The 16,307-nt window shown below is 35.4% G+C and overlaps 2 protein-coding genes across 3 annotated transcripts; one reads left to right on the forward strand and one right to left on the reverse strand.

Moving 5' to 3' along the window:
* The first annotated feature begins 75 nt into the window (after positions 1–75).
* LOC103828742 (phosphate transporter PHO1) lies at positions 76–12,276 on the forward strand. Of its 2 annotated transcripts, none has more exons than XM_009104372.2 (15): positions 76–6,435; positions 7,680–7,769; positions 8,109–8,334; positions 9,089–9,437; positions 9,537–9,585; positions 9,714–9,785; positions 9,895–10,024; positions 10,199–10,319; positions 10,443–10,692; positions 10,770–10,874; positions 10,964–11,008; positions 11,107–11,259; positions 11,344–11,622; positions 11,713–11,849; positions 11,935–12,276. In XM_009104372.2, exons 1-15 carry the CDS (start codon positions 6,187–6,189, stop codon positions 12,023–12,025), a joined length of 2,346 nt encoding a protein of 781 aa, XP_009102620.1. In that variant the 5' UTR covers positions 76–6,186; the 3' UTR covers positions 12,026–12,276. The 2 variants fall into 2 exon arrangements, with proteins under 2 accessions (XP_009102620.1, XP_009102619.1); XM_009104371.2 differs by having other exon boundaries at positions 79–6,435; positions 9,080–9,437; positions 11,935–12,260.
* Positions 12,277–12,484: 208 nt separating this feature from the next.
* On the reverse strand, positions 12,485–16,071 carry LOC103828743 (long-chain-alcohol oxidase FAO3). Its single transcript, XM_009104373.3, has 3 exons — positions 15,726–16,071; positions 15,140–15,412; positions 12,485–14,467 (listed from the first exon to the last, which is right to left on the reverse strand). Exons 1-3 carry the CDS (start codon positions 15,930–15,932, stop codon positions 12,710–12,712), a joined length of 2,238 nt encoding a protein of 745 aa, XP_009102621.1. The 5' UTR covers positions 15,933–16,071; the 3' UTR covers positions 12,485–12,709.
* Between the last annotated feature and the right edge of the window lie 236 nt (positions 16,072–16,307).

The following is a 16,307-nucleotide window of genomic DNA, read 5'->3' on the forward strand; positions in this document are numbered from 1 at the left end:
TTAGTTAACCCTATGGGTATAAGTATATATTTACCTCTTTAATGAAACATTTTGGTCATTTTGATCCTTAGCGTCTATGGCTCCGAATGGTGACTGCGGGTTGAGCGGTGCGGGACAAGCGGTTTAATTGCGGTGCGGTTCTAACAGTTATAAAAATGTATAGATATAGAATATATATAGAGATTTTTGTAACTGTTAACTGCGGGGCGGGAAGCTGGTTACCATTCGAAGCCTATATTTGTGACATAAATTTTCTTAGTGATATCCTAGGGTATGATTATGGAATGTGATAAATGTAATGGTAGTGAAATTTTATTTTCAGATTTATATATATTCTCTTCTACATGCTGATTGTTGATTATAATGTACTTGACTATGAAAGATTTGAAACGTTGAAATTTTGAAATCAATAAATAAATAAATGATTTGATTTATCTCATTATAAGTACGTACATGGTTTGTTAAATAAAAAATCATTGATAGATAGTTGAATTTTCTTTGTTTTTTTTTTGCACATTTTCTGTTGCATCGATATCGATTTCTAATGTGTATCTACGATTATTAGTGAAGTGTAATATTGACTAATTCAAATATTTAACCTATTACAGTAATCATTAAATAGAAAAATATTCTATCTGAATTTTGTTCCATACAAAAAGGGTATATTGCTTCTTGTATATAGTTATGAACTACACGTATGGATTACGCCATACATCAATACAACAAAGAAGCGAAGTAAGAGATAAGCTCCGATAAAGATTTTATATTTTGTTGTTCCACGTCACTGGTCATGGAGAGACCACCTTTACTTCCACGAGTTGTACCACTTCACAAGTCTCATAACTATTCTACCACGACTCTATACTACTTTCCATAAATATTTAACTAAGTTTGAAAAAAAAGTGAAGTAAAAGAGGATTTCACAGCTCGTTCGTGGTGGCGGGATTGTTGAGGATCCGTATTTTAGAGCGCTAACTGGTAGAATTTCGGTTCAATATCCTATCCAAGCAAATTTGATGCACGTGTGGCCGCTTATATTCTTAGGCTTCGATCCAGAAGATGTTCCCCACACGATTTACGGGAAACTCCTAGTAACTGTATAGTTAGTTGCATACAGTTACATTTACGTACTTGCTCTTGTTACATCTGTCAGTTTGACTCTTAAGTATTAGTCTACTACAAATAGTATAATTTATAACTTCCCTTCTTGAGTAGTGAAAAAGAGATCAAAGTGTAACTAATATTAGTGATATGCTTTGATAAAATTTAATGTTAAAAATAATGGAAGACGAGTTTAACGTAGATAATTTATTGTGAAAATGTTTTTTGGTCGACAATTTCATATTACATGCATCAGTCACTAATTTGATGCATTCCGTAAGGACTATATATGGTCGCCGTGGTTTTCTTTTGTCCGTATTTGTGTTTGGCTTTACGCTTTTGTTTTATAATAATGTGAAAATGTTTATACTTTCAAAGACATAAGCTTTAAAGATTGTATGATCACACAATAAAGAATAATCATTAAAGAAATAACTCAAAATCTTAAGCTCTGACAATCAGTTTCTAAAACTCAAAAGTTCATGCCAGAACAGAATTCAGCATCTTCTTATATAGAGATATAATTTCCTAAACACATTAGTAAAACCTATTGTCCTAAACATATATCGATTAGGATTAGTGTAACTTGGATCCCAAGTTAACTTCAAGATTATTGACAAATTCTCCCCCTTAATTTTGAACTCCAACAAGTTCTCTCATCTCTTTGAATTTGATTCCACCAAGTGCCTTAGTAAGACTGTTAACCTTTTGTTCATTGCCCGGAATATGTTGGACGTCCACTTGATTGTTTTCAATGCATTCCCTTATGAAGTGATAACGCTATATATGCTTGCTTCGGCCGTGAATACATGATTCCTTGTGAGTGATATTGCAGATTTGTTGTCGAGATGAATCACTACTCTTTTGCACGGTTTCTCGGTTACTTCTTCTAGGAGTTCTTGGAGCCATATATCTTGTTTGGCAGCTTCAGTCGCAGCCACAAATTCTGCTTCACATGAGGATAGAGCCACAGTTTCTTGTTTTTGAGAACACCAAGAAATCGGACACTCACTCAAATAAAATATGTGTGATGTGGTGTTGCTTCCATCATCTTCATCAATGTTATGGCTTGAATCACTGTATCCAATCAACTCGAGTTTATCCACTCGTTTGAATACGAAACCAAGCGAGACAGAGCCCTTTAAATACCTTAGTATTTGTTTTAATGCTGCACCGTGAGACACCTTTGGATCATGCATATATCTGCTCAGTAACCCGACACAAAACACAAGGTCTGGCCGAGTGTGTATAAAATAGCACAAGCACCCGATGTTCTTTCGATACTCCTTCTCGTTTATGCTCTGTTCTAACTGGCTTTTGATTAGTTTCAACCCAAGTTCCATTGGAACGTGCACTGCATTACACTCATCCATGCCGGTTTCACTCAATATCTTTCTAGCATATATTTCTTGCTTCAATGTTATCCTTTCTTTGTGTTGAAACACTTCAATACCTAGATAATAAGTTAGTAGGCCGAGGTCATGCCAAAATTTGCATTCATTTCTTGCTTGAACTCATGTATGACGTCTAGATCCGAGCGGGTAACAAGTAAATCATCAACATATACTGCCACCAAACTAGTTTGATCTCGTACTTTCGGTATAAGGAAGGTTCCTTCGAGCATTTTTTCAAACTTTAGTTATCGGAGAATACAGTTAAGCTTCCCATTCCATGCTCTCGGTGCATGTTTTAAACTATACAAAGCTTTTTGAAGTTTGTATACATTATCCTCACTTCCTTTGATCTTGAACCCTTCTGGTTGGCTTACGTAAACTTCTTCCTTCAAGTCTTCATGAAGAAAAGCGGTCTTGACGTCTAAGTGGTGAATTTTTTCTTTCTGTTTGATGATGCTAGAGCAATGATAAATCGCACCTTTTCCATACGCGCAACAGGAGCAAAACCTTTTTCAGAATCTATGCCATGTCGTTGAATGTAGCCTTTAGCCACTAATCTCGACTTATGTTTGTTTATGCTCCCATCAGCATTGCGTTTGATTTTTAATATCCACTTCAGACCAATCGTCTTTGCTCCTTTAGGTAACTCGACCAGGCTCCATGTGTTGCTTTAACGATTGATTTTATCTCACTAGCACATGCATCTCGCCATACCTTCTCTTCCATGGCTGATTCAAAATCCCATGGTTTCTCATTCAACAATAGTAATAATAGACATTCTCCTTATTTGGCAGAAAGATGTATGTAATCATCTAGATATCATGGTTTTTTACTTAGTCTTGTTGATCTTCTTACTTGTACTTGCTCTGTTTCTTCTTCGATGTTTGTTGGGGAATCATCGAATTGGTTATCCTCTCCTTCTTCATTATCGTCGGTATTATCTGCCTCTGGTTCCTTGATATTATCTTTTATGCCTTGATTCCCATAGACACTGAAAGTGACTTTTAACTGCCTTAGAGCATCTACAACAATCACACCAAATTTGGTGTTAAAATTACACCAAATTTGGTGTTTTGGTGTTATAATTTGTTGTCATCTCCAACAATGACACTAAATTTTACACCAAAAGTAATATTATATATTATTTGATGTTTTCAATTTTTTTATTGTATATTATTTTTAATTGATAAATAATTATTTTATCACATTTATATTATTATTTATTTTTTCTTACTTGTAAATGATGAATGATAATAGTCATTTAGTGATTTATTTTGAAAATAAGAATAAAAAATAAAAATTTAGTATTTTAATTATGTAAAAATAAATTTAAAATAAAAATAATACAATATATTAATGTTTAATTACAAATTGGATAATAATTGAACTATATTATTAAATGAAACATACTAAAATATACATTTTAAAGATTTGGTGTGATGAATAGTGTTACACTAAATTTGGTGTAACACTATTCACATTACACCAAATTTGGTTGGATGGTGTCAAATTTGGTGTCTTGTTGGAGATGAAATCACACCAAATTTGGTGATTTGGTGTCTTGTTGGAGATGACCTTAGTTTCTCCACGGTTTCGTGATCAAGAAGGTTTCTCCACTTCCATCTTCTATCTTCTTCGAAAATGACATCTCTGCTAACTGGGATTTTTCTACTCACAGGATCAAACATCCTATATGCCTTCGAGTCGGGTTCAATTCCTAGATGCACAAGAATTTGGGTTATGCCATCAAGCTTCTTTACGTTTCTTGCCTCAGTCTTGGTGTATCCGATATCAAAACACTCGTAAGTGTTTTATGCTTGGTTTTCTTCCTTTGTATGCTTCATACGGAGTTAGTGACGCCAATGTCTTTGTTGCAACTCTTTTTATCAAATATGTTGAGTGACGCATGGCTTATCCCCAAAGATAGTTTGGTACCTCCATGTGTTTGAGAATACTTCTTGTCATCTCTAACAACGTTCTATTTCGCTTCTCCACCGCTCTGCTTTGTTGAGGCATGTATGGAGCAGCTAAGTAGGATTCCATATAACTCGCAAAAACTACTGATTCAATGCTTGTAAACTTTCACCCTCTATTTTTTCTAAACGTTTTTATTGTTGCATTCGTCTCCTTCTCTACTATTGCTTTGAAACGTTTGACAATCAATCTCTAAAACTCAGAAGTTCATGCCACAACTCAGCATCTTCTTATATAGAGATTTAATTTCCTAAACACATTAGTAAAACCTATTGTCCTAAACACATCTCGATTAGGATTAGTGTAACTTGGACCCTAAGTTAACTTCAAGATTATTACCAACAAAAGAAATCCATAAGTTTTGTATTTTATAAATTTCACAAAATGTAAACACATGGAACTTTTTAGGCTCTGACTAGTGACCATTTTAAGAACCCTAAGAACAAATATGAAAGGAATGAAGAAGAATAAAATAATAGAAATGAGTGGGAATGATTGTTTTTTCCCAAATATATAGTTAGAAATAATTTTATTCTATTATTCTTTAAAAAAAAAGAATGAGGAAGAATGGAAAGGAAAATTAATCCCTTATGAATGGTGTAATTTTACAGGAACAAAAGGTGTTTATACGTGTGAATATAATAACATAGATTACCTAAATGCAGCTTCAGTGACATTGGAATATTTATATATTTGAATAGAAATGAAATTTTGTTTAGTCAAAACTATAAACTAATCTTGAAACATTTATAATTGTTATGTAAGGTTTGTAGTGCTAATCGTTTGGTACTCGATTAACAAAACAACAATATTGGAACACAGCCCCTAGGTTAATGTGTTACGATTCATATAAAAAGCTACTTGTTACACGTAATATTACATCATGGATCATATTATAGATGGAGAGATTCATATGTCTAAGGACATCATTAACCGTGATCTTTTAGCCGAGATTTTTAGCTCATGATTTGATATTTTTTTGTTTTTTGTTTTTATATTTTTTGGCCAAACGTCGGCTCTTATATATCTTATTTAAAAGACGATTCTTAATTTTTTATAGTTAAAATCTAAAAAAATCTAAGAACCGTCTATTAGCCGAAGCTAAGAACCCTAGTTAAGAAATTGGGGTTAATGATGGTCTAATGTATTTAAATATTATTTTCTAGAAAAATGTGTGCAAGATAAATTTAAGTATGATCATGTTCGAATGCAATAGAAGTGTGTATTTGTGTGTATGATTAGTGACGAGCTGCACTACTCACATCTTTATAATTCCTTAATATTATTGAGTGCGTTATATTCAAATCTATATATACAAGTGAGTGTAATTAAGCTCGCAATAAGGGCCAAGCAATTTAATTAAAAAAAATATTTACATTTCCATTTTTCCCCTTTACATTATTTTAATCTCTTTAACAAATCGCATAAAAAGTTAAATCGGCTCGTAGCTGCAAACCATGTGTGTGAAAAAGATACATCTCCATTAGGTAAATTAGTGCGAAAACCAAAAAGAGAAAACTCAATTCATCTTCTCTACACGTCTATATCTCTCTTTCCCTCTATATATACAAACAATCATCTTTCCCTCTTAATGCTTCTCTTACACATTAAACCATTCTCTCTCTCTTTCTTTCTTTCTCCTTCACGTTTTGATTTCTTCCGAGTCACAAGATTAACATATCTTTAATCAAAAGGGAAGTCATTATATGCAAAGAGGATGGTGAAGTTCTCCAAGGAGTTAGAGGCTCAACTCATACCGGAGTGGAAAGAGGCATTTGTTAATTATTGTCTACTAAAAAAACAAATCAAGAAAATCAAAATCTCTCGTAAACCAAAACCGGCTTCTCTTTACCCCATTGCTCATCATCCTTATTGTGGTCTATCTCTGTTCCAGCCGGTTCGCAACTTGGCAAGGACCTTCTCGGATAAACTGTTTTCCTCCTCAGAAACACCAGAGATTCTTGAGGTAATTAATTGTTTTTAATCAATGCTCTACTTTAATTCTCTTGAGGAAAACATGCTTGATCCTCCTGTCTGTGAGAATGATTAATTATACTATTAACCAAAAATAAGTAATCGGAATCATGTATAAATGCTCATTGCTGAGAAGATTATTATACTTATTGAAACGGTATGTCTTGGATGTGTGGAAATAGATAATACTGTAGATTAGTTGTGTTTACTTTACTCATATCTTTAGCTTAGCAAATCTGGAATACGATTTTTTAGAGAACGTAAACGTATTGATTTATATTATTTAAGCGTCATTGTTTTTTGTCTTATGATTGTATGGAGTTTGTGTTTGCATACGTCTTTGTATTTTCCATTCCTATTCTTTTCTCGTCTTTGTTTACGCGTCATAATTACCGGTTGAGTCTGCTTTGTCTACAGACTGCGCATTATAAAAAAATCTGATTTTCACTTCTTATTTTTTAAGAATTGCTTTCGACATTTTTTAAAGTTCTTGAGTGAGATATGTAAATAGTACATATTTGATATGGTTGAGTAAAAAATCAATATGTTAAGTCGTGTAGCGCAAATCGGGAAATCTTTCTAAAGTTTTGTGTGTGTACCTTATACGTAAAATTTACATATATTTGTTTGTCTTATTAGGAAAACTATCATTAAACACATGATTGAGACCATATATCGTTTCACTTGTTTCCTAAACTTAGAAAAACGGGCTATAAATTAACTATTAAATTTTCGATGCATATATTTTTGCGGAAAATAATTGCTTATTAGACTTTGTTACTCTACATCTTAGAACTTGTGACCGCTAATTCTAAAACAAGATGGGTTTTTCTTCATAGTCTCGCGAAACAAGGAAGCGAAAAACGGTTGTGAAGATTGTGATATCTCACGAAACCATCGTGACGAAAAAATATATAAAGACATAACAAACTCACAAGTCACCACCCTCATAAAACATTCAATTCAATGCAATGACACGTATAAGAAAAAAATCAAAAAAAGAAATATGATATTTACATGGTTTGTTGGGTTAAACTACTTCCCAAGGATGCAAAATGACAGATTCGTTAACTAGGAATGCACGTTCTTTACATCGACATTTATGTTTTATAGGTCTTTTTATTCCGGTTTGGTTACCCAGACCACCTCAAGTTTCAGTAATAGAATAGTTTTTTGCTGCAAAAAAAAAAAACTACATGAAATTAATATTATTATGTTGTTTTCGCGGATTAACAGGTGAGGAGAAGAAAAAGCTCAGAAAATGGGGATGATGTCGAGGAAATTTACCAAACTGAGCTTGTTCAGTTGTTTTCCGAAGAAGACGAGGTATAATTACATATATTTATGTTTGCAAAAAAAAAAAATACATATATATAGTTGTTCGTATTAATATTAAGGATTCTTTTTTTTTTTGACAAAAGAGTAAGTATTAAGGATTCTTATTTCATACTGTACTACTTTGGAAAAGCATCACCAACACATAAATGGCCTATATATCGCATAAATAGTGTGCTTTATTGCTACTGCTAGTCTAAATTGCATAACAGCCACTTTCTGCATCCTAATGAAGATAGTCAAATTAAAACTACTTTTTAGCTTTTATTACGATTAAAATATAATTAATTATTTGATTTAAGTGTCTGACTGCTTTTTGTTATACTTCAGGTTAAAGTCTTCTTCGCAAGATTGGATGAAGAGCTAAACAAAGTGAATCAGTTTCACAAGTCCAAAGAGACAGAATTTGTAGGAAGAGGAGAGAATCTCAAGAAACAGTTAGACATTCTTGCAGAACTCAAACAGATCCTAAGTGATCGGAAGAAGAGAAACCTTTCTGGTTCAAATTCACATCGCTCCTTCAATTCTTCTGCGCGAAACTCTGATTTCTCTGCAGGTCAGTCTTTTTTTAAGGTTTTTAACACAAGTTAGGTCAGATTGAGGGTATTTAGTTAATTACTCATGTTGACATAGACTCTTAAAGGCTGCCATTTATATTATCTGAGTTATGCTGTACCCATTAGAAACCACAAAAGTGCATGTCCTAAAGGCCGATTTACGTAGTGCGGCTAGTAAAAAGAAAACCAGGTTTATTTAATGTCCTAAACCAAAATATATATTTTCCTATGATTTTTCACACAGGATATAAATATTGGCTATTGAAATGACAACGTTTGTTATAACTTATAAATCTTGTGTGGGGAATGCAAAACTCGAAGAGGCAAAAATAATGAAAGATTTTTAATACTAGTTTTAAGCTTTTATGTCGACGCATATTCAATGGCCGACAAGAACATGAGAACACAAATCGACTCTATACGTAAACAGAAAAATTGGTTGGAAGAAAATAAGAATGGACCGACAAAAGATGATCTCTACGTGAAAAGATTGACAAATAAATATTATGGATAAATGTCTCACATCGGATATTGGAAGAGATACTTAGCAATATATAAGATGTATGGTACTAAGTGTAGTAGTTCATATATTTTATATATTGCTAAGGATCTCTTCCAATATCCGATGTGGAACATTTATCCCTAATAATAAAAACTATTCTTCTCTTTAATTAGAGCTTGTGTCTTTTGTTGTTAGGTAACAAAACATGTAAATGCTTTATTTTTTACATGTTTTCTTTTTAGGGTCTCCAGGAGAATTAAGTGAGACACAAAGTGAAACATCAAGAACTGACGAAATCATAGAGGCATTGGAGAGGAACGGTGTGAATTTCATAAACTCTGCAACGAGGACCAAAACAAAAGGAGGCAAACCCAAAATGTCTCTCCGTGTCGACATTCCAGACGCCGTGGCAGGAGCTGACGGTGGCGGTGCAAGATCCATCGCAACGGCCACATCGGTTCTCTGGGAGGAGCTTGTTAACAACCCGAGAAGCGGCGGAGGGGATTTCATCACCCGGAAGAAGATTCAATGCGCAGAGAAGATGATACGTAAAGCCTTTGTTGAGCTCTACAGAGGTCTTGGCTTGTTGAAGACTTACAGGTATATTCATTACCAATTCAATATCTTACCATTTTAGTGTATTTTATGTCGTGATCATGTGATTTCTAATTCTTGCTTTGATATATTATATTTTCGCAGTTCACTGAATATGATAGCTTTTACAAAAATATTGAAGAAATTCGACAAGGTAAAAGCATATATTTATATACAAGCTTTATTCGTTAGCTGACTAGTTACGATGATCAACTAAAATTATTATTTGAATAAAAGGAGGATTTAGTGCTTAATAATGAACATTAGTTTATGGACCAACAGGTTTCTGGTCAGCAAGCATCATCAAGTTATCTTAAAGTCGTAAAGAGATCGCAATTTACCAGCTCTGATAAGGTATTGTATATGAGTGAAATAAAAGGACTATACATATTTTAATGTCATAGTAAACCACTTTATAAAAAGACTAAACATAATTGGTGGTTTTGATTAAAATAAACATAAGGTGGTAAGACTCATGGACGAAGTGGAGTCCATATTCACAAAGCACTTCGCAAACAGTGACAGGAAAAAGGCCATGAAATTCTTGAGACCCCACCAGCAGAAAGATTCTCACATGGTCACTTTCTTTGTTGGTACTATTCTGAATTTTCTTTTTGAACATAATTTTACTATTCTGAATTTTCTCTTTGTTTTTACCCCTTTTATTATTTATGTTATATATAAGGGATGTTCCAACATGAATAAACCCAAAAAAACATTCCACCGTGAACTGTGTTAACAAAATGAAACTGTGTTCTTTGTTGCAGGATTATTCACAGGTTGCTTTGTCTCATTGTTTAGTATTTACATAATACTAGCCCATCTTTCTGGAATATTCACGTCTGGTGCTCAAGTTTCATATATGGAGACTGTTTATCCTGTTTTCAGGTATTTTACTTATACTTTATATGGTTAATTAAAGAACACATGATGTATCTACTAAATAACTCAATAATTAGAAAATTGTGTTACTATTTTGATAATTTGATTTATTTATTTTTTGTAACGCAGTGTTTTTGCGTTGCTGAGTCTGCACATGTTCATGTACGGATGCAATCTGTTTATGTGGAAGAGCACGAGGATAAACTACACGTTTATATTCGAGTTCTCACCAACCACAGCGTTGCGTTACCGAGATGCGTTTCTCATGGGAACAACGTTTATGACCGCAGTCGTGGGTGCTATGGTCATCCATCTCATCCTCCGTGCCGCCGGTTTCTCGGCCAACCAGGTCGATACAATTCCTGGCGTCCTCCTCCTGGTAAATCAATTTGTTAGTTGATTTATCATATAACGTGCTTCAACCGCAATCGCTAATTTTTTTTAGATGTATGACAGATATTCATTTGTGTGTTGATATGCCCCTTCGACGCATTTTATCGGCCAACAAGATTCTGCTTCATTCGAATATTACGGAACATCGTTTGCTCACCTTTCTACAAGGTATATATAACTGGAGATGTCTTGGTTACTTCCACCACAAGAAATCCCCAGGAACTTGATTTTTTAAAATGGGTTTTTGTACAAAACAGGTTTTGATGGTTGACTTTTTCATGGCTGATCAACTTACTAGCCAGGTAATCAACTGATTCAACTTCAATTAGTGGTGATTAAACAGAAATTAGTTGATAATTAACCCACTAATCGTGTTCTGACTTATTTATGTTCAATTCAGATTCCTTTGCTGAGACATTTAGAGTCAACTGCGTGTTACTTCATGGCTCAAAGCTTTCGAACACACGAATACAATACCTGCAAAAACGGAAGAATCTACAGAGAACTTGCTTATTTAATCTCTTTCTCACCTTACTTCTGGCGTGCCATGCAAGTAAGCTCATTTAGGTTTTTTCGTTCTTTTAAATCAAATCCCTTCCAAACTTTTCATTTCACAGTATTGACATATAATTTACAGTGCATAAGGAGATGGTGGGACGAATCAAACACTGACCACTTAGTCAACATGGGGAAATACGTTTCAGCAATGGTTGCAGCCGGAGTCCGCATAACCTATGCAAGAGAAAGCACCAACTTGTGGTTAACCGCCGTGCTTGTGAGCTCAGTGGTGGCCACGCTTTACCAGTTATACTGGGACTTTGTCAAGGATTGGGGTCTTTTAAACCCTAAATCCAAAAATCCATGGCTAAGGGACGATCTTGTTCTCAAGAACAAGAACTTCTACTATTTCTCCATTGTTAGTCAAATTATATTTAAACGTCTTTCACAAGTTAAGATGTTGTACTAAATGGTGATAACCGATGTTTATTTTTGGTATTTTGTTCAGGCGGTGAATTTGGTATTGCGAGTTGCTTGGATCGAAACAATAGTAAGATTCAGGGTCAATCATGTCCAGTCTCATTTGTTAGATTTCTTATTGGCATCCCTTGAAGTCATTCGCCGAGGCCATTGGAACTTTTACAGGTAAAAACTTCACCTAGGTTTTGAACATTTGTCTGTTAAACTTGATTTTAAATGTTATTAACAATGAAATGTGTTTACCTTACAGAGTGGAGAATGAGCATTTGAACAATGTAGGCCACTTTAGGGCAGTGAAGACCGTACCGTTGCCGTTCCGTGACATGGACTCAGACGATTAAACAAAGATTATTACATTGGAGGGTCTAGTCATGAACCATGGTTCCAGGATATACAGGAAAGCATTTCGGCTTTTGCATTGAATGTAACCATATTAGAGAAAACTTTTGGGGGAACTCCGGAAATGCGTAACCATTTTATCCTTAAAGAACTGGGGACTAATGGATTCTTGATTGTTGGTAGAACTTTCCAAGTGTAAAATGAACAAAGATAATTTAACTTCCCACTTCATATATCGATTTTCTGTTTTTAAGTTCAATTTTTCTTTTCAAATAAAGAATGATGCTTCTATTTGCTCAAGAAACTCAACTTTAAATCTTACTTTAGGCGGAAGTTTAACCACTAACCAAAAAGAAAATGTCACTCACTACATAACACTTTATCACCCAATCTATTGTTTATTGGGAAATTTGCTAAAATACAACAACAAAAAACTGCTAAAAAAAGGAGAAATTCATGTTTTAATGTCACTTTTAAAAAATCAGTAGATTAGACTCAATCCTTAGCTTATAGCCTTGACCAATAAAACAAATTTTCACCACAAGTACCAAACAATAATTGTTGGTTATACATTAATTTCACTGTTAAGTGTATAATATTAACTTACCACTATAAGAAAATAATAGTAGACTTACATGAATATTTTTATGCTGGTATGATATACTAGTAAACTGAAACCACGTCCTTCAATAAGATAAGCATGTGGTGGTCATGGACTTTACAATTCTTGTAGAGATGCAGTAAGCAGTAGACATAATAGTAATCATAGGATTAACACCAACAGCACTGGGCAACACACTTCCATCGCACACAAACAACCTCTCAGCTTCCCAACTCTCTCCATTCAAATCTAACGCACCTTCTTTCTCATCTTCACCTATTCTGCAGCTTCCCATCTGATGAGCTGAGCTATACACACCCCATTTCTCGGTCATCGCCTTTGGCCCTTCCTCTGCACTCACCGAGTCCAAAAACTCCTCTATCGACTTCTCATCAACCCCTTTGCATACCAGTTTCTGCCCGTCGCTTCTGTGCGTTCCCACTTCCTCTGCTCCAGCTGCAATGAGTATCCTCAACGACTGTCTAAGCCCTGCTCTGAGATTCTCTTTATCGGTTTTATCCACAACGTAGCTTATCCTGCCTTCGGTTTTCACCTCTCCTGACCCGCGATCTCTAACTATCGTTATGAGATTCGCGGTTCTTGAGTATCTTGACATTCTCTTCTTCATGTCGACCCCTGAGGTCCAAGGACATAGCACCGAGAATGAGGCTGGTCCTAGCGCTGGCGTCTCTATGATGGCTCTAACTTCTGAATCTTCTGATAACACTTTGCTCATTGATGTTATGATCCCACCTTCGTAGGACTTCCCCTTGAAGTTGGAACTAGAAGATTCCTTGTCCGAGAAGTAACCCCACGCCATTAGGACAGGATGTAAGTGAAGGTTCTTACCGATATGTCGGTTTCTCAACCCGCTAGAGATCATCAACGGAGGTGTAAGAAGAGAACCCGCCGCGGAAACCGTCACTTTAGCTTCGATCTTGATCTTCTTGGCTATGTTTCCGTTTAAAGATTTAGACAACACTCCCAAACATTTCATCTTCTTGCCTCCTCGGTTCTTATTACCGTTCTTTTCGAGTATGAACCTCTCCGCTTTACATCCAGTTAAAACCACAGCTCCGTGACTCACAGCGTCGACAAGCCACGTCCTGTCGCTTCCTTTCTTCTCTCCCTGTCTGCATCCATACCCGCAAGACCCGCAGTAATGCTTCTCCGAGGAGTTACGTGCGACGTTTTGGACATTGATACCGAGATTCTCGCAGCCTTTCCTCAGAACCTGGTTCTGAAAACCCTCCTTTTCACAAGTCTCCGTGACACCCATCCTCTTCCATACTAAGTCCATAGCAGAAACGTATTCTTTGGTGCCGAAGAGAGGTATCTTGTGATCTTCAGACCATTCTTGAAGAACTGACTTGGGCGTTTTGATACACGCAGACCAGTTCACAGCAGATCCACCTCCTACAGTTGCACCAGCCAAGATCATGAGACATCCATCGATGCTTGGGAGGATCCCTCCGTTCTCATATAGTTTCTCCATGCCATGACCTTCAAAAGGAGGATAGTCTGACTCTGTATAGTAGCTTCCTTTCTCCATGACAATCACTTTCAGACCGGCTTTTGCTAGCACAGAAGCTGCTACGCCTCCTCCTGAACCGGATCCGACCACCACAGCGTCGCATTTGATCCTGATGGCATCGTGGTCTGTGTCTGCTTCTAGGCCCTTTTGAGTAAGTGACTCGAGGAGAGTTTGTTCTGTTTCTTTCATGGTCTCCACCACCCCTTTCTCGAGAGGTCTTTCTTTTCGAGTTTCAGAAGGTTTGTTCTCATCGAGGTTTACGCGGTAACCTATGGCTTCCCATGCAGGGTTCTCGCCATTTGAACTAACCTACACAAAAGCAACGGCAAGTTCAGTAAATCTTGAAGATTTTTATATAGGTAGCTCTTTTATAGCAATACAGTAAAAATCATATTGAAATATAAAGATTTTTAATACAGATTTCCTGATTTTCAGGTTCTTTTGTTTTATGTATAGTAACCAAAGTGAAGATAATCTGTATAAATCAGTTTGGTGGGGGATTAGTTCTAGGTTTTTTGGATTATGTGTAGTAGACAATGTGTAAAAGTAAAAGATAAGCTCTATATATATCTGTTTGGTTAGGTTTAGGTAAAGTGTTTTCAGATCTTTTGGAACTTCTTGTTTATCTTGATGGGACTTCAGATTGGTTAAATCCAAATTGAACACAAGTGACCAGGTCCGTCCTGAATTTTAAGGACCATAACCATTTTAAGGTAAATTTAAATAATTTTTTTTCACTTTAGAATTTAGAATCATAATACATGTGTATATTATTAGCTTTTAAAATTTAGAAGCCAAAGCTAATGTTTCATCAGAATGTTTCAGTCTCCACTATCCCTTAGACCGGCTCCGAACACAAGTATCAACTTTAATGTAGACGAAGGCAGCTCTAATAGGAGTATATTTTAGCTTTTAAATACAAGTAATCTTTGTGACTCGGACAAATCATGTAGTGAAAAAAACAGAGGATATGAGACATACCCGAGAGAAGAAACAGAAGAGGAAGGCAACTTTAATGTAGACGAAGGCAGCTCTAATAGGAGTCAAGAACCAGTTTCTGAATTGTTTCTGAAGAACTCTTTCCCTCTTCTCCAACGTTAGCTCGCTGAATTTTTCGACAAAAGGCCAGCTCGAGACCAAACACTCCGTTCCACAAATGAGTAACGTCCCAAGCCGAGTAGCAAGCAGGAACAAGACTAGTCTAGTTGCAAGGTAAGCTTCCATCGTCCCTCGTTTAATGATCAAGTCAATGGTCTGCATCCAACAACCAAAGCCTTTGAATTTTACACAAAATACTTTGACTTCTCTCTAAATGTAACCAAACGAAAATGAAGCTGAATCTTTCTCGTTTACTGTTTGTGTCTAAAAACTTTGCAAGAAAATCTTCTAAAAATCGAAAATATTTTTATAACGCAATAATATTATTTAAAATATACATATATTCTCATTATATGTTAACAATGCGTTTGAATTAGCCTACGTTTTTAGTATTAAAAACCAAAAGTTTGACAATTTGAGCATTTAGAACTTTGACAATTTGATCAATAAAAAGAGAAAGTGCATGTACCTGGCGAGCGACGGGAGTCTGAGACCCGCAAGTTGTGTAAAATGACCGGAGAGCCTCTTTGTTCGGGTGGTGATCATCTTCGCCAAGAAGTTCTTCAGGATGAGGCACTGGAGGCAAGACGGCTTCGCAGAAGCTGGCTAGGGACTCCATCTCTGCCGCCGTGACTTCCCGGTGGCCAAAGTTTCTAGCGTCTGTGTGGTTACCCATCACCTTCTAATTCCCTTAAATTGTGTAAAATCTGGGAGAAGATACTTGAGTTTCTAAGAGGAAGAAGCTCCACATATATATATATAGATGTAGATACAGCTGTCTGCAAAAGTAAGAAACAAATAATGCAAAATTGCAAGATAAACCCGTTTTTTTTTTCAAATGCAAATAATGCGAAACTGAGAATAAAAAATAAATATCTTTCACGATTATTTATTTGTCGTATTGTAAACAGTATATTTATTTTCCTAGCACGACAATTTGTCGTATTGATAATTTCGATCATTATTCACGTTTTACAAAACTGGGCCAGATTTTAATTTTTGGATATGATGCATATCTACCAATATATGTTTTTATTCATGTTGTAGTTGT

The sequence above is a fragment of the Brassica rapa genome, chromosome A07, assembly GCF_000309985.2.
Source record: "Brassica rapa cultivar Chiifu-401-42 chromosome A07, CAAS_Brap_v3.01, whole genome shotgun sequence".
Classification (NCBI taxonomy): Eukaryota; Viridiplantae; Streptophyta; class Magnoliopsida; order Brassicales; family Brassicaceae; genus Brassica; species Brassica rapa.

Bases quoted from the DNA above. Each gene is read 5' to 3' on its own strand.
- LOC103828742 (XM_009104371.2), top strand. From the start codon at position 6,187: ATGGTGAAGTTCTCCAAGGAGTTAGAGGCTCAACTCATACCGGAGTGG. The intron at 9,438-9,536 runs GTATATTCATTA...ATATTTTCGCAG, and splicing joins GGCTTGTTGAAGACTTACAG to TTCACTGAATATGATAGCTT. The intron at 11,260-11,343 runs GTAAGCTCATTT...TATAATTTACAG, and splicing joins ACTTCTGGCGTGCCATGCAA to TGCATAAGGAGATGGTGGGA.
- LOC103828743 (XM_009104373.3), bottom strand. From the start codon at position 15,932: ATGGGTAACCACACAGACGCTAGAAACTTTGGCCACCGGGAAGTCACG. The intron at 15,413-15,725 runs GTACATGCACTT...TGTTGGATGCAG, and splicing joins AGACTCCCGTCGCTCGCCAG to ACCATTGACTTGATCATTAA. The intron at 14,468-15,139 runs GTATGTCTCATA...GCTTTTGTGTAG, and splicing joins TCTTCTGTTTCTTCTCTCGG to GTTAGTTCAAATGGCGAGAA.